Genomic DNA, 23,067 nt, shown 5'->3' on the forward strand with positions numbered 1-23,067 from the left:
GAAGCAGGTGGGATCTTTTCCGTGGCAGCTGTTCGGTCCGCTGTCTTTGGGGCTCAGCGAATCCTTCTTGGCCGTCCAGGAGAGGATTGAGAGCCCAGCACTCTGTCCTAATGGGTGTCCTTCTCTTCCCCGTCTGCACGCTCTCCCGTGGGGACACCATCACTCCGCCACGACTCGTACACGTGTGTCTCCAGGCTTCCCTGAGCTCTCCCCTAGACTCCAGGCTCATGCATCCAACCTCCTGCCGAGCATCTATTCTTGGATGTTTTAGGGGTGCCTCAGAACCCTGTTCAACACACACACACACGCGCACACACACACACACAAGACCTGCCCCTCCCCATTGTGTTAAACCTTTTGCCAAAACCCAGGGAGTCGTTTCTCCCCTTCATCCTTAAGATCCAGTTCATCCTCAAGTCATGTCAACTCGGCCAGTAGAAATACCCTGAACCCGTTGTTTTCCCTCCGTGCTATAAGGAGAACAACCACCAGTAATAATGATAATAACTCATAGAGCTCTGCCCATGCTTTTCTATATTAACTCATTGAGCCTTCCCCACAAACCTATGAGTTAAGTGCTGCTTTTATCCCCTCTTCCAGAGGTTAAAATTGAGACACAGAGAGGTTCAGTCACTTGCCCAAAGCCACCCCTTTTGTGCAGGGCCCAGGATTTGGAGGTGGGCACCAGGATCCACATGATTAAACACACGTTCCCAGGGTTGCTTCTGTATCCACTAGGAATACTCACGTGGCCTCCAAACTGGCCTCCCTGCTTCTACTCCTGTCTCCATAGGATTTATATTATACACACAGCAGCCCGAGTGGTCTTCCCAAAACACACACCAGTACTCACATCCCTCCCCAAGGGTTTCCACACAGCCCTTGGAGTGAAATCCCAAGAAACTCTGACCATGGAGTTAGGAGTTTGCCTCTGCCTCTCTCTCTCTCTCTCTCTCTCTCTCTCTCTCTCTTCCTCTCTCCCCCTCCAATCACATCGCTCTTCTCTCTGCCCTCAAACTCACCAAATTCCAGCTATCCCTCCACCTACGATGGTTTTCCCTACACATTTTCCCATAGCTGGCTTCTGATCATTTAGATCTTAACTCAATGGCGCCTTCCAAGAAAGGCGTTCCTTAGCTTTCTATCTACACTAGCCCTCAGCCCCCTTCCATCACATTATCTTGTTTCATTTTCATTACAGCATTTACCACCATCTGAAATTATCTTAAATTTGTTTACCATTTCTTTTCTGCCTGCCCTCTTAGAATTTCGGTTCCATGGGACAAAGGCACTTGTCTGTCTTTTTCCACATATATCTCAGGACCCAAAACTGTATGAACGCTTACTGAGAACGGTGAATATGGCTGAATCCCTACCTTTCCGGGGCCACCATTTGCAGTTCCACTACAGGACGAGGTGGGACACAACCAAAGGAGACACAAGGTGTCATGAGACGGGAGTGATGTCTCACCCAGCCTGGGAAGGTCAGGATAACATCCAGGGGCAGCACTGACTTCATTTCAGTGAGTCATCATTCTGGGGCCAGACCTGCCACGTAGAGAGTTGGGCAAGACCAGTGGTCTACTTCCCTGGTACCAGAATCACCTAGAAAGCCCAGTAAGACACAGACTGTCAGGTACCAGCACCAGAGTCTCCGGCTCAATAGATCTTGGCTGGAGCCCGAGAATGTGCAAATCTAATAAGTTTCCAGGTGAAGCTGGTGTTGCCCAACTGGGGGGAAAAGTTGTGGGAAAGTGAACCAAGTCAATGGCAACGAAAACAAACATGAGGGAAAGAACATGGCCACAGCTAACGGTAGGGATGAAGGAGTGAGATGGGTCTAGGTGATGCTCAGGTCCCTGAGTTAGGGGATGGACGGAATTAATAGAGAGGGAGAGCAGGCTTGGGGAAACCTGCTTCGTGTCATTCGGGGCATTATAGAAAAGCCAGGTGGTCATGCCCAGTGAACCACTGTCCATATGAACCTGGTATCCAAGAAAACGGCCATGGTTACAGATAGACAAATTTGATAAAAGATGTGGTCAAAAGTTAAGTTGAGAAAAGGGATGAGAACTGAACCATGGAAAGAAATCAGGACTTAAGGCATGGGAGGAAAGAAAAGCCCACTTGGAGACTGGGCAGAGATCCCAGACAAGAGGAAGGAAAAGTAGGGGAGTAGTCTCAAGAAGCCAAGGGAAGGTATCTGCCGAGAAGACTGTAGTATAATTTTTTTAAAAAAATGATCTTTGTCCCTTGTTCCTGGCACAAAGCTCCTGAAGCCTTTGGAATTTGCCTCTTGTATACTCATGAGATGACACGTAGGGGAGCCTAGATAGCTTCAAGATGGCGGCTTGGTGGCCAGAAGAACCAACCAGGTAAGTAGAGGGTTCGAACTTTCAGCCCCACCCCCAACCTCCGTGAAAGGGAGAGGGGCTGGCAATTGAGTTCAATCACCAATGGCCAATGATCTAATCGATCATGGCTACCTAACGAAATCTCTATAAAAATTCCTAAGTGATGGGGTTCAGGCAACTTCCAGGTTTGTGAACACATCAACATACTGGAAAGGTGACGTGCCTGGAAAAGACACGGAAACCACCCCCATCTCTTACACGCGGCGGTTCCTGACTTGTATCCTTTATAATAAACTGGTAAACCTAGTAAAGCATTCTCCTGAGTTCTAGGAGTCATTCTGGCAAAGCGTCGAACCGGATGAAGGGGTTGTGGGAAATCCCGAATTAATAGTCAGCCAGGGGAACAGATGGGACTTGAAACCAGCATTTGAAACAGGGCAGTCCACGAAAGTAGACACTAGGAACACACCTTTGAGGGCAATTCTGTCAAACGACAGGGTAAAAGCCAGAATTTGGAGAGCTATGGAGTTAAACGGGAAAGGGGAAATCAAGGGCGAGGAATGTATTAACAAATCACAAATGGATTGTGCCAGTGTGTGTGAGCACTGGCTCAAGACGATGCGTGCTTTGTTTCGTTATTCCTCACTATAAGCCTATGAGAGAATATCACCACTCTGTAGAAAAAGAAACAAGACTCAGAAAAATGAAGCAATGTTCTCAAAGTCCTACGTTTAGTAAATGATGAGGTTAGAATTGAAAACCAAGGGGGTGCCTGGCTGGCTCAGTCGGTAGAGCGAAGGACTCTTGATCTCAGGGTCGTGAGTTCAAGTCCCACATTGAGCATGGAGCCTACTTTACGTAAATTGATTAGTTAAAAAAAAAAAAAGTCAAAACAAAATCAGATTCTAAAACCAGAGTTTTCAACTAGCATACCTGATTACATAGGTAGAAACGCAAAGAAACCTAGACGGTTGCTGGATGTAAACACAGCATATCAAAATCATTTGCATTTCTAAACATCAGCCATAAGCATAAAATGTCTAAAAAGATACTTTGTACAATTGTTTCAAAGATATCAAAGTTGGGGGTGGGGGGCGGGTTACGCCTGGTTGGCTCAGTCGGTTGGGCGTCCGACTTGGGCTCAGGTCATGATCTCGCGGTCCGTGAGTTCGAGCCCCGCGTCGGGCTCTGTGCTGACGGCTCGGAGCCTGGAGCCTGCTTCGGATTCTGTGTCTCCCTCTCTCTGCCCCTCCCCCACTCATGCTCTGCCTCTCTCTCTCTCTCTCTCTCTCTCTCTCTCTCAGAAATAAACATTAAAAAAAAAATAGAAAGCTCAGAAAAGATCCACTTTATGGCTCCACAGAGCAGTGGGTGAAGGACGGTATTTTCATTAAATGGTGCTAGATCACTTGATCCACATGGAAAAATAATTGCCTTCTCATAATACCCAAAATATCAAGTCCAGATGAGTCGTACCTCTAAATGTTGCAAGTAAAACAATAAAGCTTCTAGAAGATAACAGAGGAAAATATCTCCATGCCCTCAGAGTAGAAAAAGATTTCTACTGTTAAACATTTTTTTAAATGTTTATTTATTTTGAGAGAGAGAGAGAGAGCAAGCAGGGGAGGGGCAGAGAGGAAGAGAGAGAATCTTAAGCAGGCTCCCTTCTGTCAGCACAGAGCCCAACGCCAGGCTCGATCTCACAAACAGTGAGATCACAACCGAAGCAGAGATCGAGAGTCAGATGCTTAACTGACTAAACCATCCAGGCGCCCCTCAAGTTAAATTTCTGTTCACTGGAAGATACCACTGAGAGCATGAAAAGACAAGCGTCCGTCCAAATGGACTGTGGTACTCCATATAATCAAAAAGAGTGTGTATACAGAATGCATTTAAAAAGTTTTTTTAAAAAAATGTAAGTAGTCTCCATGCTCAGCACAGAGCCCAATGTGGGGCTTGAACTCATGACCCTGAGATGAAGACCTGAGTTCAGAAGAGACTCAGACACTGAACCGACTGAGGCACCCAGGTGCCCCAGAATGTATTTAAAAAAATTTTTAAACCCTACAATCAATAAGAAAAAGATGAAAGAAAGAAAGAAAGAAAGAATGAAAGAAAGAAAGAAAGAAAGAAAGAAAGAAAGAGAAAGGAAGGAAGGAAGGAAGGAAGGAAGGAAGGAGAAAGAAAGAAAGAAAGAAGAAGAAATGAAGGAAGGAAGGAGAAAGAAAGAAAGAAAGAAAACTGGGGTGCCTGGATGACTCAGTTGGCTAAGCGTCTGACTTTGGGTCTGGTCATGATCTCACGGTTTGTGGGTTTGAGCCCCAAGTCAGGCTCTGTGCTGACAGCTCAGAGCCTGGTGCCTGGTTCGGATTCTGTGTTCCCCCTTCTCTCTCTGCTTCTCCCCCACTCATGCTCTCTCTCTCTCTGGCTTTCTCTCTCCCTCAAAAATAAACATTAAAAAATTAATAATAAAATCTGTTTAAAAATAGAAAATTAATAGAGACTTGAAGAGGCTCGTCACAAAAGACAATATCAGGGGCACCTGGGAGGCTCAGTCGGTTAAGCGTCTGACTTTGACTCGGGTCATGATCTCACGGTTTGTGGGTTCGAGCCCCGCGTCAGACTCGCACTGACAGTGTAGAGCCTGCTTGACATTCTCCCTGCCCTTCCCCGACTTGCACTTTCTGTCTCTCAAAAATAGTAATAATAAAGGATAAGGAAATAAAATTAAGATCTCAGGATGGCGGGGGGAAGGGAGTGGGGGTGGGGCGGGCAGAAATGGAACAAAAGCTGCCAAAAGGAGGGGTGGGGTGGACGTGGGGGGGGGGGGGGCGGGTGTGCGCCTGCGTGAAAGATTCTCTTTAGCCTCGGTGAGGAGACTCAGACCCAGGGGTGAGGCAGAAGAAGATACAGACGATCAAGTGTATTGGAAAAACCAGCGGCCATGGGTGGGGGAGGGTTGGGTCTTTGGGAAGGTGAGTGAAATAGCAGCGAAATTAGCAGAAGAACAGAGTGCCGGTGGCCCGCACCTATCAAAAGAGATCTGGCCATCAGCCAGTGACTTTCAGGCTATAATTAGCCAATTGGCCCCTGTCTCCCTCCGGCCAAAAGCAAGCATCTGAAACCGGAACAAAATCATTCTTTCCTCGCTGATGCCCTGGCACGTTCCACAAGCCCCACCCTCTGTGGAGCCGTGGGTTCTCCTCCCCATCTTCTCTCTCTGCAGTGGAGAACCCACCATGCCATTGACTGGAGGCCGTGGACGTGAACGGACCCGTTCCAACCCAAAATACCTCCTCCGTGACACCCTCCTCTGAGCCTGTCTTCCGACCTGCCTGTCCGTCCCGTCATCAGAGTTGTGGTGGCCTGGGGAAACCTGGGAATGGGGAAGCCCCATGAAGTCCTGGGGAGGCAACAGGGCTAAGGGTCCGGCCAGGGGCCAGTAGCTGGTACAACTGAGCTGAGACGCACAGGCTGGCTGAAGTTTGAACCGATCGGGACCAAGTCAGGAGCCGGCAAAGTGGCGTCAGGAGGTCAAGCGGGCAATCCGGTCAGAGGTCATACAAGGGCCAGAGGCCGGGGACCCAGGGACCGATGCCATGCCGGAGTGTGGCGTGGGAGTTCAGAGCCTGACCGTTGGTGTCCAATGGTGTCAGGTTCGAGTGCTGGATCTGGCTAGCCAGTGGTACAACTTTGGGCTTGTTACTGACCTCTTTTGTCCTCTGGCAAAGTGGGAATTGTATAGACAGGAAGATGTCGAGAATGAGTGTGGGGTTGGGATTACGAATGCGGATGGGCACAGAGTTGGAGACGGAGGTGGGGACGAGCCTGGGGACGAGCCTGGGGATGAGCCTGGGGACAAGCATGGGGACAAGGTTGGGGATGAGCCTGGGGATGAGCATAGGGACGAGCCTGGGGATGAGCCTGAGGACAAGCACGGAGATGAGCACAGAGGTGAGCATGGGGATGACCATAGAGGTGAGCCTGGGGCCGGTGAAGGAGGGGGATGGGCACAGAGAGGGAGACTGGATGGCTACGGAGCTGGGGCTGGGCCTAGGCAGAGGTTCAGACCCAGGAGCCAGGCAAGCCTTCAGGTGTGAGAGGCCTGACACATCTGTGTCCTCGAGGATCCTGAGCCCGTCAAAGACTGAGATGGGCTCCCAGCCCAGGCGTGAACTTGGCTGGACTTGGCCGGGCTGAACTGAGGGTATGGACCCGCGGGAGGTCGCGAGCACTACTGCCACCCCACTGAGTGCTTGCTGCCTTGGCAAAGCTGGCCTCCGTCCGCCCCTTTGCAGGTGAGCGCTCATTCCGGGGGCGGTGACAACACTAGACGCTGGGGGTACGCATGGCCTCGGGGCTGGGAAACAAGTCCTGGGACCGGCCCCACCCTCCTCAGCCTCTCTGATCCAGCCCCACTGCCTGCCTCCCCGCCAGCATTTCCCAACTGCCCCTCTCCTGTGCTCCTCCCCTTCTGTGTCCAAACAACCCGCATCTCCCCGTCTCTAACAAATTCTTCCCTTGACCCCGAGCTTCCCTGACTTCTGTTTTGCTCCTTTTCTCGGCCACAGTTCCCCAGGGAGTGGCCTGTACTAACTGTTGCCCTCTTCCTCACCCCCCCCCCAAGTTTCTGCAGCCTGGCGTCCGTCCTCACAGCTCCATGACCACCTCTGGGCAGGAAGGAGCCCGTGGGGTGACACGTAAGCAGAAGGCACAGCGATCGGGGACTCCGGGAGGCGTGGGTGGGCAGGCCATGCACACAGAGCCAGGCACGTGCGCACACATAAACATTCAGACACGCAGACACCCAGACATACGTACATGGAGACACAGACACGCACTGACCGATTCCAATATGGCACCAAGGGGCTCTCGCTTTGACCAGAGGGAGCGAGGAGGGAAGCCCAGGGCCGTCCACTGCTCAGCCCGGGGACCAAAGCAAGCCTTCTACAATTGTCACACCCAGAGCAGACCCGGGCTTTGCGGGGCCTGAACATTGCTCAGCTGGGGAGGAAGCCACCGTGGTGCCCTGCACAAGCCCAGGCGTCAAGCACGGGGGAGGCATCCCTGCAGTAACGTCCGCTAAAACGCAGGGAGAAAAGTGCCCGCCAGGGAGTCTGGAGGCTGTGACCCCGGGTCCCAAGCATGCAGGGACCAACTGTCTGAACACAGTCAGCAGCTCTCCCCCAGACAAGCGGCAGGGTCTGAATTTGAACTCAAGAACTCTGGCTTCTCATATTCCTGCCTTTCGGCTTTTCTCAGACGGACGCAGTGTAGCCGGATCAAGCATAGAACCAGAGAGGCCGGCACGGAGGGGCCTCTGGGGCTGTGGCCTCCAGCAACACCACGATGGGGTGGTTGCCTGGGTGCTGGGCCCAGCAGAAAGTGCCTTTTCTCCTCGCTACCCCGTCTACACCGCGCTGCCTTCACCGGTCATAAGGTTTATTGAGTGTTGCTTTTATTTATTTTTTTTTTTTAATTTTTTTTAACACTTAGTTATTTGTGAGAGACAGAGAGACAGAGCGTGAGCAGGGGAGGGGCAGAGAGCGAGGGAGACACAGAATCCGAAGCAGGCTCCAGGCTCTGAGCTGTCAGCACAGAGCCTGACGCGGGACAAACTCACGAACCACGCGATCGTGACCTGAGCCGAAGTCGGACGCTCAGCCGGCTGAGCCACCCCGGAGGCGCCCCGGTTCCTATAGATTCCTGATAGTGAATATCATGACTTTACCAGTCCTAGCTTAACATTCTCTTGGTGTTGAGCTCTGTCCAGAGTCTGAGCATCTCTGGGGGGACACGACACGCGACCCCCGCTGCTCATTAGAAGACATAGCTGGATCGTGTAGGGGTGTGTGTGTGTGCGTTTTGTTTTCTTGTTTAAGTAGAATTGTCGCCCTGAAAGCACAGTAGAATCACCTGACCATTTTTTTTAAATGTACCCGTGCCCGAGCCCTCTGCAAAGTGAATCAGGGTCTGAGCGGTGGGGCTGGGACATCAGTACGTTGGACAGAGTCCCCGGGAGGCCGTGGGACCAGAATTGAGGCCACTCCAGGAAACGACCGCCTGATGCCCCGGGAACCCGCAAACAAACGGGGGGGCTCCTGTGAAGGACGTGCCCTCCTGGTAGCTGGGGGTGTGCACTTTCACTTGGACCCTGGACTCTCCCCATCAGGGACACCTGCCAGTCCACCCGGACCAGTACCTGACAGGTCTCGGTGATTCCCCATGCCTCCGCCAGTATCTTGGTGCTTCTTCTGCCCCGTGCTTATTTCTGGTCCGCAAATGTCCCCCTGGTCCTGGATTCCACTTCCCCGGTGATCTTCTCGCTGCTGCCGGCCATCTCCTCTTCCACCCTCGGGGGGTCCAGGAGCCCGACACATCCAGGCAAATGGGGGCATTGTGACATCAGCAGTCGCCATGCCCCCCAACCTTGAATCTTCCGTCCTGGTTCTCTCCCTCCTCGGCGAGCCCCACCGGCTCCCAGCGCGCAGCCCTCCAACCTTGGTCCCGGGACAATCCTTCCTGCCCCCCCTTAGTGAAGGCCTACTGTGTGCTGAGCCTTCAATCAGGCACTCTATGTCCACGGTCTCATTTGAGGTCTCTGATGGCAGAGGAGCAGACGAGCTATTGATCTCACTCATTGTAACGCGCACTTATTCTGTTCCACCCCTGGCCAGGTGCAGGGACGGATGAGACCAACGGTCAGCTTCCTTACGGCCAACAATCATCTAGAGCTTATGAAGACACAGCGCGTTATTGGTCCCAGCCCGGAGTTTCTGATCAGTACCTGACGCGGGCGGGGAGCCCTCTCCGGCCAGCCCCTTACAGCATTCTTGTGAAACGAAATGCTCTCTGGATGAACAGGAGGAGAGAACTGTTGTCACCAAGCAGCTGTTTGGAATCGGCCCCTCTTCCGCCACTCCGGCGACCCGACCACGTTTGCAGCGGGCTGGGTACGCACCTTCTAGCCTCACCCGTGACCCCAAATCTGAAAGATCCTCCAAGATCCCAAGAGGATGGGGAGAGTCAGAGCCGGCTGGGACACAAGGCACGGTCATTGCGGGAGTCAACCTGGGACAGCTTCTGGGAGCCAGGCGGGACTTGGCTATCTTACCGAGGAACCGTGCGTCCTTGGGTCGCTCGCCGGTTTCTGCACGTGTGAAGCGGGGAGTAAAATAGTAGAACGTACCTGTTGGGTCCGTGCAACAGAGTTCGGACGTTGGGCCGGTTAGCGCGTGAAAACTTGAGGACAGTGCCCGGCACGGGGTACGTGCACAGGGGACCGAGAGCCTTAAGCCTTGACCGCAGGTGCCTTAATTTATTCTCCACTGAATGAAGGGAAGGAGCCCATGCTCAGCACCTGGATGTCGGGAGGTGACAAGGAGGGCCAGTGACCGGGCTGGTGAGGTACACTGAGGGACACCCGCGGGCGTCTCCGGGCTGGTGGGCCCCAGGGAGGCACAGAGGCCTTGCACACTCACTTGGCTCGTCCATCTCACAAGCCAATAGAAGCCGGTGGGTGAGCCCAGAGGCACTTCCTGCTGACTCGTGGGGAATTTGCTGCCCACAGAGGAGGGGGAAATGCACCTCCCTACAGCCGACAAAGGCCAGGCAGGTCCTGTGGGAGGAAAATAGATCTGGCTCCCATCCGGGCTCCAGTCCAGGTCACCTGCGGCACTGGGCTTACCAGCAACCCAACCCCTTCAAGCTGCCAAAAGCTTTAAAGGCTTCTCCTTTGGAGGTTCTTGCCAGACCGTGGGGTAGGTCAACCGGCCATCCTCCGCACTCCAAACCCATCCCTGCTCCTGGCCTTTGCACACAAAGACGCCCGCCGTCTTCCCCGGACTCACCAGGAGACAGGACGGAACGGGCCTAGACCTCGTTTCCTTCCCTGCTCATGCATGCCCTACGGCCCCTCCGAACAGCCAGGCCCAACGCACTCCATCCTTGCTTGGAGTGGCCTCCATGATGCCCGAGGAGAGGCTGGGGCCATGGCCCCACTGCTGTGGGAGTCACGGGGTGGGAAAGACGTGCAGATCTGGTGTCTGGAGAGAAGGGAGGATCGAGAAGACGGAGCAAGCCTTTTGGAGAACGACAGAGACAAAGGAAGGGTCCGAGCGGGGCTCCGGCTCATGGGCAGTCAAGGCAGGCTCGTGTCATGGCGGGGAGAGGAGTTTCCGGGAGGGGCGAGGCCCATCCCGGCTCTTGTCCTCACGAAGGCTCACATTGTCTCTTCTCTGGCCAGTCTGGACCTTCTCAAGCGGGTTCCTGAGTCCTTTTGATAGGAGCCTAGATGTGTTCCGAGAGCTCCCTTGCTGTTTTTCTGACAGGCTAGTTCTGGGTGCATCTAAAACGTGAAATAGTGCCTCTAAGGAGCCCTCTCTCTCTCCGTGCAGAATGGCTGGTGGCTGACGGAGGCCACACGAGACTTACGCCCACGGCTGGCTTTGGTCACCCCGTCAGTGCACCCCAGATGTCCTCCACTGGCCCTCCGTCATGGGGCTCTGCCAGGGACAGCCCAGCATGCTCCATAGCCTAGCCTTTCAAGGCGGGTTTCCAGAGATCCGTTGCTCTGCTACAAACCACATTTATTTCACGTGAGCACTTGTGGGTCTGGAATCCAAGGAGGACTCGGCGGGACGGTTCTCCAACCCACGTGGCATCAGCCAGGGCAGCGGGACTGGAAGGTCCATTTCCAAGATAATTAACTTCTTTATTACTTGCCTGGCATCTTGACCCGCCCTAGTCTCTCCCTTCCTCTCTCTCTTCCTCTCTGTCTCTCTGTCTCTCTCTCCGTCTCTCTCTCCGTGGGGTCTCCTCCTCCAGGCCTCTCCATGTGACTCGGGCTCCTCACCAGCCGGGTCGTCACAAGAAGCAGGAGGTGGAAACCACAAGGCCAGTTAAGGGCTTCTTCTAGAATTAACGCAGCATCACGTGTACCCGGCTCTGTGGGCCAAAGGAGCCACAGCGTTTGCCCAGATTCCCAGGGGTCGTGCGATAGATCCCACCTTCCGGAGGAGCGACAAGGACAAATTGCGGAAGGGCCCGTGAGGTGAGAGGGATGACCGTGGCTACCTTCAGAAAAGAAGGTCTGCCCCAGGAACCCCCCAGGGTCAGAGCGCTGGGAGTCATTCACAACCCTCTCTCCTCACTCATTCACTCATCCACGCAACAAATAATTCCTCAGCTGGGGTAGTTAACTCTTGCCACGGACTCAATACAGAATTTCTTAGAAAATGAGAAAGGTTTGGGAACAACTTCAAGTTTTTAAATGGAATTTCCCGTTAATGCCCAGCTTATTCTGTTTCATCTCATAAAAAGCAAACCTCGCCTGTCTTAGGCAAATTCCTGTATCACCTCCTCTAGGAAGCCTTTCCTGATCTCCCTTCAGGCATCGTTGGCAGCCCCCACCACACCTTGTTCACACACTAGCAGTGAAATGCCTACATCTGATTTGTAGCCGAGGTCACATTCACCCCAAATAAAGATTGCCTTTCTCACCACCCTTGCAACCAGATGGCCGTGGCGACTAAGTTCTGGCCCATGAAACGTAAGTGGAAGTGATATGTGCAACTTTCAGGAAAGGCGCCTAAAGCAGAAGTGTGCTTTTTCCTTTTCTTTCCTCTTTCTCGCTGCCTGGAATACAGGCACGATAGCTGGAGCTAGGGCAGCCACTTTGTACCATATGATGACTTTGGGAATGGAAACCACTCACAGGAGAACAAGGTAAAAAGAGCTCGAGTTCTTGACACCGTGGAGGGTCACTCCCACCCTGGAGCCAGTACGTAAAGGTTTTCACGTGAGACAGAAACGAACTTCTATAATGAACCTCTATCTGGCTTCAGCCACTGCTTGCGATCTTCTGCCACTCACAGTTGAACCTAATCCTAACTGATAAAACTCCTACCCAGGGAGTGGGGAGGCAAAATGTAACGCAAATGTCTTCTCCACCGAACCATGTACGGACCCTCCGGCTAGTGGTGGGGAATATTAACTCTGCCACTCAATGCTACTTCCCAGGCAGGAGAATGGGTAAGGTCAAATGACGACATCACGGCCTGAAACTGAATGCATCTGGTGACATTGTTTATAATGTCAAGAGTCTGGAAACGAACTCAATGCTGATATAAGAGGAGGAAGGGGGGTGGATTCAAATACGGGATACGCAGGGGCGCCTGGGTGGCTCAGTCCGTTAAGCGTCAGACGCTTGATTTCAGCTCAGGTCACGACCTTGCGATTAGTGAGTTCGAGCCCCACATCAGGCTCCACGCTGACAATGCGCGGCCTACTTAGGATTCTCTCTCTCCCCCTCCCTCTACCCCTCCCTGCTCAAATTCGCCCTCTCTCTCAAAATAAGTAAATAACCTAAAAAAGATTTTTTTAAATATATGGAATATCCACGTAATGGACATTTTACATCTCTGTTTCCACGAACGAGGCAAATCTCTCTACACAACGATCACAACACATATTTACGCAAAAACGGCAAGGTCTTTAACATACTCCAACCCCAAGGGAAAACGAGCAAAATGAAAGAAAACAGGTTATGAATGAAAAAAAAAAAATGGGCAAAAGGGAGTTCAACGTAGGCGCAGATGGGAGGGATGCGAGGGTTCGTTGTGCTCGCGTCTCTGTTCGTTTGTACTCTGCAAAAACGTCTGTAATAACAGTGAAAACCAAAACAAAACCACAGGGTTCTGGGCTGTGTTTTCATTTTTTGTGGGTTTTCCCTCACTTTTTATTTTAAAAGTGTTTTCAAAGTGTGGCCCTTTTCAAAGAAAAGCCAAAAGGAGGCGAGGGGATCCACGCGCGTGTAAATGTTTGAATCCGCACGGGTGATCGGCTTCTGGAGGGCTGCGGAATTCCAAAATTCCGACGGCAGCCAAGGAGAGAGAGGAAGACCACAGACCAAGATGGGAGCCTTGCTTTGGGTTCCGCAGTTTTGCTTTACCACGTGCCTGCATGACTTCTTTGTTGTGGGAAAACGAATTCTTTTTTTAATTGAAAAAAAAATTTTCTTTTAATGTTTATTTATTTTTGAGAGGGGGCGAGGGGCAGAGAGAGAGGGAGACACAGAATCGGAAGCGGGCTCCAGGCTCCGAGCTGTCAGCACAGAGCCCGACGCGGGGCTCGAACTCACGGACCGTGAGATCATGACCTGAGCCAAAGTCAGACGATTAACCGTCTGAGACACCCAGGCGCCCCAAAAAACTAACTCTTAAAAGGAAGTATGTGACACTAATCCATGTTGTGGGACTGTCTACTTGGGAGTAAGTAAATAAGAAATCCTCACCCCCTCATCCTGCCCCCTTTTGCCTCCTGTCTGGCTAATTCAGATCCAGACTTCAAGTTCCAGGTCAAAGGCCATCTTCCACAGCGGGGCACAGAACTCAAGGGCCACAAGGAGCAGGCTGGGAACATAAATGTCCCAAACAAATGAGCCTAATTCATGAAAGAGGGTGACTGCCTGCTCGCAAGTGTTGAATTTGGGGGCGCCTGGGTGGCTCTGTCAGTGAAGGGTCGACCTCGGCTCAGGTCATGATCCCACAGTCTGTGCGTTCAAGCCCCACATCGGGCTCTGTGCTGACAGCTCGGACCCTGGAGCCTGCTTCACATTCTGTGTCTCCCTCTCTCTCTCGCCCCTCCCCTGCTCACGCTCTGTCTCTCTCTGTCTCTCAAAAATAAACATTAAAAAAAATTTTTTTAATAAATAAATAAAAATAAATAAATAAACATTAAAAAAATTTTTAAAAAGAACAACACTTACTATCTGGTTAAACCTCGAAAACATCAGGCTAAGCAGAAATACTCATGAAAGACACCATATTGTACGATCCTATTTATCTGAAATGTCAGAATAGGCAAATCCCCAGAGACAGAAAGTAGAGTGGTAGTTTCCAAGGATGATTGGGGCGGGGGGGGGGGGGAGTGAGGGATGGAACAATCTGGAAAGGAGCAGCCAAAGGCTATGGGGTTTCTCACTGGGGTGATGACAGTGCCCTAAAAGTTGACTGTGGGGGCGTTTTCACAATTTTATTAACATATGAAAAACCACTGAATGGTATGATTTAAGTTGGTGACTTATACGGAATGTGAGTTATATCTCAATAAAACTCTTTTCTTTAAGTCATCTCTACACGCCACGTGGGGCTTGAACTCATGACCCCAAGATCAAAAATCACATGCTCTTCTGGGGCCCCTGGGTGGCTCAGTTGCTTGGGCATCCGACTTCCGCTCAGGTCATGATCTCACGGTTCGTGGGTTCGAGCCCCGCGTCGGGCTCTGTGCTGACGGCTCGGAGCCCGGAGCCCACTTCGGATTCTGTGTCTCCCTGTCTTTCTGCCCCTCCCCCGCTCATGCGCCATATCTCTCTCTCTCTCTCTCTCTCTCTCTCAAAAGTTAAATTAAATTAAATTAAATTAAAATAAAATAAGAAAATGTCAAACAGCAAAGACAGTAGTAATAAACACCAAGTTATCTAGACACAGTCCTTCCTCCGCCAGCTCACCTGGCACTTTCTCACCAGTTCCGGTGCCCCCAATCATTCGGGGTGCCTGTTACTTCTCTTAAGATGTACCTCAAAACTCCCCCCTTTGAATCACGTCATCCAGCTGGAGCATAAGGCATATCTCACCCGGCCACCGTTCAGCTTTGAAATGGAGAAGCAATGTTGTAATACAGTTATCCAGAATAGCCAACCCATAGGAATTTCCTTTATCTTTGGGACACTTTACGTAATCTATTTTGCAAGAGACCCACTCGCCTCATTCCATTTTTCATTGGCAACTCTTCACACAAGTTCTCGGTCCCAGAAGAAAGTCTGGAGCTACCCAGGGTGCCAGCAGAGGGAACAGGAAGCGAGACAGGAGAAAAGAGAGATTCTCTGAACCAAGAGCCCTGAAGCACTGAGAGGAAGGGACCCTGTGTCCAGCTGGCGTCCACTGGGGACCCTCACTGACCCATCAACTAGGGCCGTCTACTGTTCATCAGTCCCCAGAACCGAGCGGAAGGAAGGACTCAACTGTCTCGTAAGGACTCGGAGACACGTAGGCAAAATCTTGCCCCACGGAAACTAAAACCATTTAAATTGGATACATATCATAGGATTTCCCTCTGAGTGTCAGGGGGACGCTCCAGGACGCTCACCGTTCTTGGCTACATCGGGAACATTCACGCTGCTGCCCGCATCCGGAATGTTCTCGCCTCTACTTTGCAAAGCTCTACCCATCCTTTAGTGTCAGCTTCACCTCTGGGAGGCTTCCTCTGATCCCCCCAGGCAAAGCTCCCCACTCCTTTCGTACCTCCCCTAGCAGGCCATTCATACTTACCCCACTGGGATATTGGCGGCCCTTCTCATTTGTTTACTCCAGTGGGTCAGCGGCTTCCAGAGGGTAGCGGCTGTGTTTTAGTTACCACTGTATCCAAGGCAGGAAGGGCTGGCCCAGGGCCGGCCACACCTCCCGCTGTGCACGATTGAATGACTACTTTTGAGAAATCCCAGAACGAATGCAAAGAACGCAAGTATATTGCACAGCCCTCTTAGTATACTGAAAAGCATTACTGATTTTCAAAGACTTTTTCTTGCCGTGATGTCTAGTCTAAGCAAAATTGAGAGGGTGGCCCCGAGATGTCCCATGTACCGCCTGCCCCTACAGATGCATCACCTCCTCCGTGATCAACATCCCCCAGCAGGCTGGTACAACCTGTTAACGCTTGGCGGACCTACACGGGCACCTCAGAATCACCCGGAGCCCGTAGCTTATCTTAGGGTTCGCTCCTGGTGGTGTGTGTTCTCTGGGTTTGGAATCACAGTGTAGGCAGCATTTTCAGATGCTGTCACTCGTAACTGATACGCATTTATGGTCCCTCCATGGCTTTTCATGGCTTGATAGCTCATCTCTCTCTCTCTCTTTTTTTTTTAATTTATTTATTTTTATTTTATTTTATTTTATTTTATTTTTTAACATTTATTTATTTTTGGGACAGAGAGAGACAGAGCATGAACGGGGGAGGGGCAGAGAGAGAGGGAGACACAGACTCGGAAGCAGGCTCCAGGCTCTGAGCCGTCAGCCCAGAGCCCGACGCGGGACTCGAACTCACGGACCGCGAGATCGTGACCTGAGCCGAAGTCAGACGCCCAACCGACTGAGCCACCCAGGCGCCCCTATTTATTTTTATTTTAGAAAGAGAGAGCACGAGCAGGGGAGAGGGACAGAGACAGAGAGAGAGTCTTAAGCAGGCTTCACGCTCAGCGTGGAGCCTGACTGGGGGCTCAATCCCACCACCCTGGGATCACGACCTGAGTCAAAAATCAAGAGTCAGGCAGGACGTTCAACCAACTGAGCCTCCGGGGTGCTCCAATAGCCCATTTCTGTTGAATGCTAATAGCATTCCGTTGTCTGGAGGTACCGCAGTTTCTTTAACTCTTCATCTGTTGTTCAGCAGCAGAACAACACTGGCTGCTTCCAAGTATTGGCAATTATAAATAAAGCCGCTATAGGGGCGCCTGGGTGGCGCAGTCGGTGAAGCGTCCGACTTCAGCCAGGTCACGATCTCGCGGTCCGTGAGTTCGAGCCCCGCGTCGGGCTCTGGGCTGACGGCTCGGAGCCTGGAGCCTGTTTCCGATTCTGTGTCTCCCTCTCTCTCTCTGCCCCTCCCCCGTTCATGCTCTGTCTCTCTCTGTCCCAAAAATAAATAAAAAACGTTGAAAAAAAGAAATTTTAAAAAAACAAAAAACAAAAAAAAACGTGTGTGTGCAGCTTTTTGTACGGACGGAGGCGCGCGTTCACTTGGATAAATACCCAGGAACGCAATTGCTGGTTCATATACTAAGAGTGTATATCACAACACGTTTGGAAACCTGTCATTTCTGCGTTTGACAAAACCAGGGACCCTCAAGCGGCCTGTGGCCCTCTTGACCTACAACAGACCCTGCGCGCACATCCAAGTCCCACATAGAGAGTATTCAGGAAATAACCGCTGATAACGTGCTACGTTGTTGCCAAATTCCTTTAAGAGGGACCAGTGCCAGGAGTTGGTGGTTTTTCTATGAGACAAAGGGGATACCATTTCCATTTCCTTTTCCAGCCCTAGATGACAGGATGCCGTGTGCCTATAATAATCCCATAAGTCATGTCTCTGCCTACTGACCCAACATAGCCATGGTCTCTTCCCAGCATATTGCTCTCGTGGCCACTGATCACCTATAAACCCCAGGCAGAAAGTATTCCTGTTCCGGGCACCTTGTGGCACAGTGGGGAAGGGATTGGGTTCTGCTTTTTCTGCTAACCTAGGAGCCTTAGGAAAGACCCTTTCCTTCTCAAAGGGCACAATTTCTTCATGATAAAACAGAGATCGTGGGGCGCCTGGGTGGCTCAGTCGGTGGAGTTGCCCACTTCGGCTCAGGTCATGATCTTACGGTCCGTGGGTTCGAGCCCCGCGTCGGGCTCTATGCTGACAGCTCGGAGCCTGGAGCCTGCTTCGGATTCTGTGTCTCCCTCTCTCTCTGCCCCTCCCCCATTGTGCCCTGTCTCTCTCTGCCTTTCAAAAATGAATAAATGTTAAATTAAAAAATAAAATAAAACAGAGACCATAATAGCACGTGTTCTCTTCACTTTGCAAGGATACTTGGAGCATTAAATTAAAGAATAGATTTGGAAATGTTCATAAACTGTCCAAGGACCATGCCAATGTATGAGTTTTGCTATCAGCTTCTTCTTTATAAGTGGATTAGCCAGGCTTGGCACGGAGAATAGTTCCATCTACGTGCAAAATAAAACATTTGACACAGAATAGACTCACCACCATACGAAGCAAGAGCTAAGTAATGCACACAATACTAGGCAAGCCCAATCTTACTATGTAGCAGGACAACCGTTTTTTTAATCCCATACTTCTTTTGGAAAATGAAAATGGAGATCCTTCATGCAATTTGAAGTTTCAAATAAATAAATACTAGAAATTTTTATTTATTTTTTTTTAATAAATACTAGAAATTAAATATCATGATTCCAGTATGATTCCCCAGCTGAAAGCCACTCTTGGGGTTATCAGCTACTTCCAAATGGGGGGGATCGATAATAATAGCTAAAATTGGGGCGGCTGGGTGGCTGAGCCGGTTAAGCGTCCGACTCGATTTCAGCTCACGGTCCGTGAGTTCGAGCCCTGCATTGGGCTCTGCGCTGTCAGTGTAGAGTCTGTTTGGGATTCTGTCTCCCTCTCTCTCTGCCCCTCCCCCACTGGTTCTCTATCTCTCTCTCAGAATAAATAAAAATAAAACTTAAAAAATAATAATAATACTAGCTAACATGTACTGAAAGTGTATTATGTGCCAGGCCCCGATCTAAACATTTTACAGACACGAACTCAACAGAGAGGGTGAGCAATTCGCTCAGACACACAGCTGGAGAGGGGCAGAGCCAGACTTTGAGTCCCTTAATTCTGATTGGTTTAACCAACTCTCCAACATAGCGCTGATCATGTGAATCAATTTCAGTTGGGTTTTCACCCGACAATGGTTCTCAGACGCCCCCCGCTGGTACCCACTCGAGACCCCAGAGTCCTCCTGAGTGACTTCTAAACAAGCCCACGAAATGGATATTTTTTTCAAAGTCCTTAGATGAGGAAGCTGAGTCCAGTGGACCTGACCCCAAATTGTTCACAGCTGTGAAGCAGTCAGACTGAGACTCAAAGCAAGGTGTCCCGTGGGGCCACAGTCTTTCCCCGCCTTACGTGGTTCCCCCATCCCAGAGAGAGTGGTCAAGTTTCCCTGGCCGTCCATAGATTTGTTCAACCCTCGGTGAGAAGCCACTCTAAACTCTCATTTCCTGGGACAGAGCAGAGATCACTTCCACTTTCCTGAAAGCTTGAAGGACTTTTCAACAAAAAAGAAAAAAAATTCAAAACACCCTGTGTTTGATGCATCTGATGTGGTACATTTAATGAGTAAAAAAATTTTTTTCACAGTGGTAGCTAAAAGCTACTGTACATAAAAGGATAGAGACTCTCATGGTATTTGCTGGTTCAAGGTGCCAAAGGACTGGAGATAGGTTAAACCATCGACAGTATGGGAACCACAGCAGCCAAAAATGACAACTAAAAATCAGACTCGTTACTGGATTTTGTGTCCCTTTGGAAGAGGGTCTAGGTGACATATATCCCAAGGAAGCCTGGTGAGAGATGCTAGGCACATGGGCACAGTCCCCACGGGTAACATGAAAACAAGACCTTTGTCAGGGCACCTGGGTGGCTCAGTTGGGTAAGCATCCCACTTCAGCTCAGGTCATGATCTCATGGCTTGTGGGTTCAAGACATGTATTGGGCTCTGTGTTGGCAGCTCAGAGCCTGGAGCCTGCTTTAGATTCTGTGTCTCCTTCTCTCTCTGCCCCTCCCCTGCTCGTTCTCTCTCTCTCTCTCTCTCTCTCTCTCTCAAAAATAAGTAAACATAGAGAAGAGAAAGAAAGAAAGAAAGAAAGGAAGAACGAAAGAAAGAAAGAAAGAAAGAAAGAGAAAGAAAAAAAGGAAGGAAGGCAGGAAGGAAGAAAAAAGGAAGGAAGGAAAAGAAAGAAAGAAAGAAGAGAAAGAAAGGAAGAAAGGAAGAAAAAAAAGGAAGGAAGGAAAAGAAAGAAAGAAGAGAAAGAAAGAAAGAAAAAAAAAGGAAGGAAGGAAGAAAGAAAAAAGGAAGGAAGGAAAAGAAAGAAAGAAAGAAAGAAGAGAAAGAAAGAAAATGAAAGAAAAGAAGAAAAGGAAAGGAAGGAAGAGGAAGAAAGAAAGAAAGAAAGAAAGAAAAGGAAAGGAAGGAAGAAAAGGAAAGGAAGGAAGAGAAAGAGAAAAAAAGGAAGGAAGGAAGGAAAAGAAAGAAAGAAAGAAAGAAAGAAAGAGAGAAAAAAGGAAGAGAAAGAAAGAAGGAAGGAAGAGAAAGAAATAAAAAAGGAAGGAAGGAAGGAAAAGAAAGAAAGAAAGAAGAGAAAGAAAGAAAGAAAGAAAATGAAAGAAAAGAAGAAAAGGAAAGGAAGGAAGGAAGAGAAAGAAAGGAAAGGAAAGAAAGAAAGAGAAAAGGAAAGAAGGAAGGAAGAAAGAAAGAAAGAAAGAGAAAAGAAGGAAGGAAGGAAGGAGGAAGGAAGGGAAAGGAAGGAAGAGAAAGAAAGAAAGAAAGAAAGAAAGAAAGAAAGAAAGAAGAGAAAGAAAGAAAAAGGGAAAGAAAGAAAAGGAAAGAAAGAAAGGAAGAAAGAAAGAAAGAAAGAAAGAAGAGAAAAGAAGGAAGGAAGGAAGGAAGGAAGACCTTTCTCTATGTTGCATTCTCCCTAAGACGGGGCCGGGGGGCTCATGGTGTTGGACCCGCTTCCCTAGAATGACACAAAGACTCCACTAACCCCACCGGAACGTAAGCTCCGTAACATCCAAGTCTCTGTTTCTCTTGCTTACTTCCGGGTCCTCAGCACCTAGAAGAGCGCCTGACACCAAAGAGCTTCTTGCGATGGTGTTGTGGACTTGCTAAGAAACCAGCCTGAGAGAGAAATGTCGACATCGGGCGTCGGTTCAGCCCCTGGGGCAGCTGCCGCAGAGGAGACCCGATCTGCGACATCAGCCGCCCCGGGCTGGGGTAGCCTCCAACTCCAGCTTCTGCGCCTTTCTGCCAGACCTCCGGCTGCTGGGCGGGGTGACCTGTGGCCTCAGGGGGAGACTTTCTCAGGGGGAGACTGCTATTGGTCCCCCCAAAAGGCATTCAGGGAAATAAGAAGAATCCCCTTTTTGAGGGGACGAATAGTAGTCAGGTTAGATGTTGTTTTTATCCTGGGATTAACACATGAGAAAGAAAAGCATTTGCACCCTGAGACATTCTGTACCATAAGCATAGAGATGACAGACGGATGATTGATTGATGATCGATGATAGATAGATAGATAGATAGATAAGATAGAATTATATAGAATTCATATAAGTACACATATATGTGTGTTTACGTGTGTGTATATGGATATTTATGTTTATCAAGATACATACAGGGGCCCCTGGGTGGCTCAGTCGGTTAAGCATCCGACTTTGGCTCAGGTCTTGATCTCACAGTTCGTGAGTTTGAGCCCCTTGTCGGGCTCTGTGCTGACAGCTCGGAGCCTGGAACCTGCTTCGGACTCTGTGTCTCCCTCTCCCTCTGCCCCTCCCCTGCTGGCACTCTGTCACTCCCTCTCTCAAACATAAACATAAAATAAAATTAAAACAAACAAAAAGATACATACAATGCTGCCTTCTCTCCCTCAAATCCAGTTTGCTGTCTTGTTGTTTTGTTTCTGGCCTCCTTCCTCCCGGTGACATAGAAAACTTGTATGAAAAGAAATGGAAATCCCTGTCCTTCATTTGGATGGCCGCCTGCAAAATACAGGATTTGCTCCGCGGAACTGAAACATGACGCACGGACAGATCTCAGACCGCATGACATGTGTTCTGGGCTGAACTGCGTCCCAAATAAAGACAAAATGTTGGAAGCCCTAACCCCCAGCACCTGCGTGGGTGACCCTTGTTTGCAAACAGAGTCTTTACAGAGGTAATCAAGTTAAAATGAGGTCATCGGGGTGGGCCTGAATCCCAAATGACCCGACTTTTAAGCCACCCGGTTTGCGATACTTTGTGGCAACAGGTCCGGGAAACTAACACGGATAGACACCAGCTAAAGCAGAAAACGCCGGGTCATCAGAACTCGATTTTTCTCGATTTCTCTAAGCTGGGCTCTCCTCAGTCTGGGCTCCACTCCCAGGCAAGCTGTCGCTACATGGTAACTCTCAGACACCACAGACCTACAACTCTCCTGGGTCAAGCCCTCTGGGAGGAGAGCTTCTTTTCTAAGGAATTCCAACAAAAGACCTAGAAGCCAGTGTCAGTGACTTAAATCTTGGGCGTAGGGCTGGCCTCCACCCACTACCCCAGGGTCTGAAAGTAGGATGAGGATTTTTTTCCCCCAGGGAAAACCAGAGTTCTAATCTCCCCGCTCCCCACCCCCTCCACAAAAAAGGAGAAATGGGTAGTAAAGGCCAAGCATGGGAAGGTATCTGCAGAGGTGGGTGGGTCTCTGAACCCCAGGAAGGGGGTAATAAATAATTTCATCCAAACTGGAAAACCTAATGCCTGCTGCTGTGACATTCTGTAACAGACACATGGAAATTTCATTACAAATGGACATGTAAAAAAAAAAAAACACACAAACACCCCACTACAATGGTCCTTTTACGAAGCTAGCACTGGATGTCTCTTAAAGGCTGTTTTTCTGTTCCTTCAGGGAACTTCTCACCAGGCTGGCCCAGTGCAAAGAGAGCTGTGCTTTTTCTAAAGGGGGCTGTAAAGACGAGCATGAAGTCACCCTATTTTGAAATCAGGATTCTTCAACAGCCAAATGTGTTTAAATCCAAAAGGCTCCCTCCCTGAATGAGATCACGGATGGAGTGAATACTTACAGCTGAGTCGGTGAGCTTTCTGAAAAAGCAGCATTCTAAAATGACAGATTCGAGGGGCGCCTGGGTGGCTCAGTCGGTTGAGCTTCCGACTTCGGCTCGGGTCACGATCTCGCGGTCCGTGAGTTCGAGCCCCGCCTCGGGCTCTGTGCTGGTGACTCGGAGCCCGGAACCTTTTTTGGATTCTGGGTCTCCCTCTCTCTCTCTGCCCCTCTCCGACTTGTGCTCTGTCTTTCCCTCTCTCTCTCTCTCTCTCTCTCAAAAATAAATAA

General features: G+C 50.1%; 1 protein-coding gene across 3 annotated transcripts in view; it reads right to left on the bottom strand.

The window, feature by feature from the left end:
• Positions 1–9,468, bottom strand: part of CDRT4 (CMT1A duplicated region transcript 4) — a 34,605-nt gene extending 25,137 nt beyond the window's left edge. Inside the window, exons 1-2 of one of the 3 annotated variants that reach the window (XM_058703635.1) lie at positions 8,557–8,645; positions 1,377–1,605 (exon numbers count right to left, since the gene is read on the bottom strand). Coding sequence is in view for 1 of the 3 variants with exons in the window: in XM_058703633.1 (XP_058559616.1) it covers positions 8,557–8,995 (439 nt within the window). In the remaining 2 variants the exon portion in view is untranslated. Of the gene's footprint in view, positions 1–1,376; positions 1,606–8,556 lie in introns of all 3 variants that reach the window. The other 2 variants (XM_058703633.1, XM_058703634.1) reach the window with 2 other exon arrangements.
• Between the last annotated feature and the right edge of the window lie 13,599 nt (positions 9,469–23,067).

This window comes from Neofelis nebulosa, chromosome 16 (genome assembly GCF_028018385.1).
Source record: "Neofelis nebulosa isolate mNeoNeb1 chromosome 16, mNeoNeb1.pri, whole genome shotgun sequence".
Taxonomy (NCBI): domain Eukaryota; kingdom Metazoa; phylum Chordata; class Mammalia; order Carnivora; family Felidae; genus Neofelis; species Neofelis nebulosa.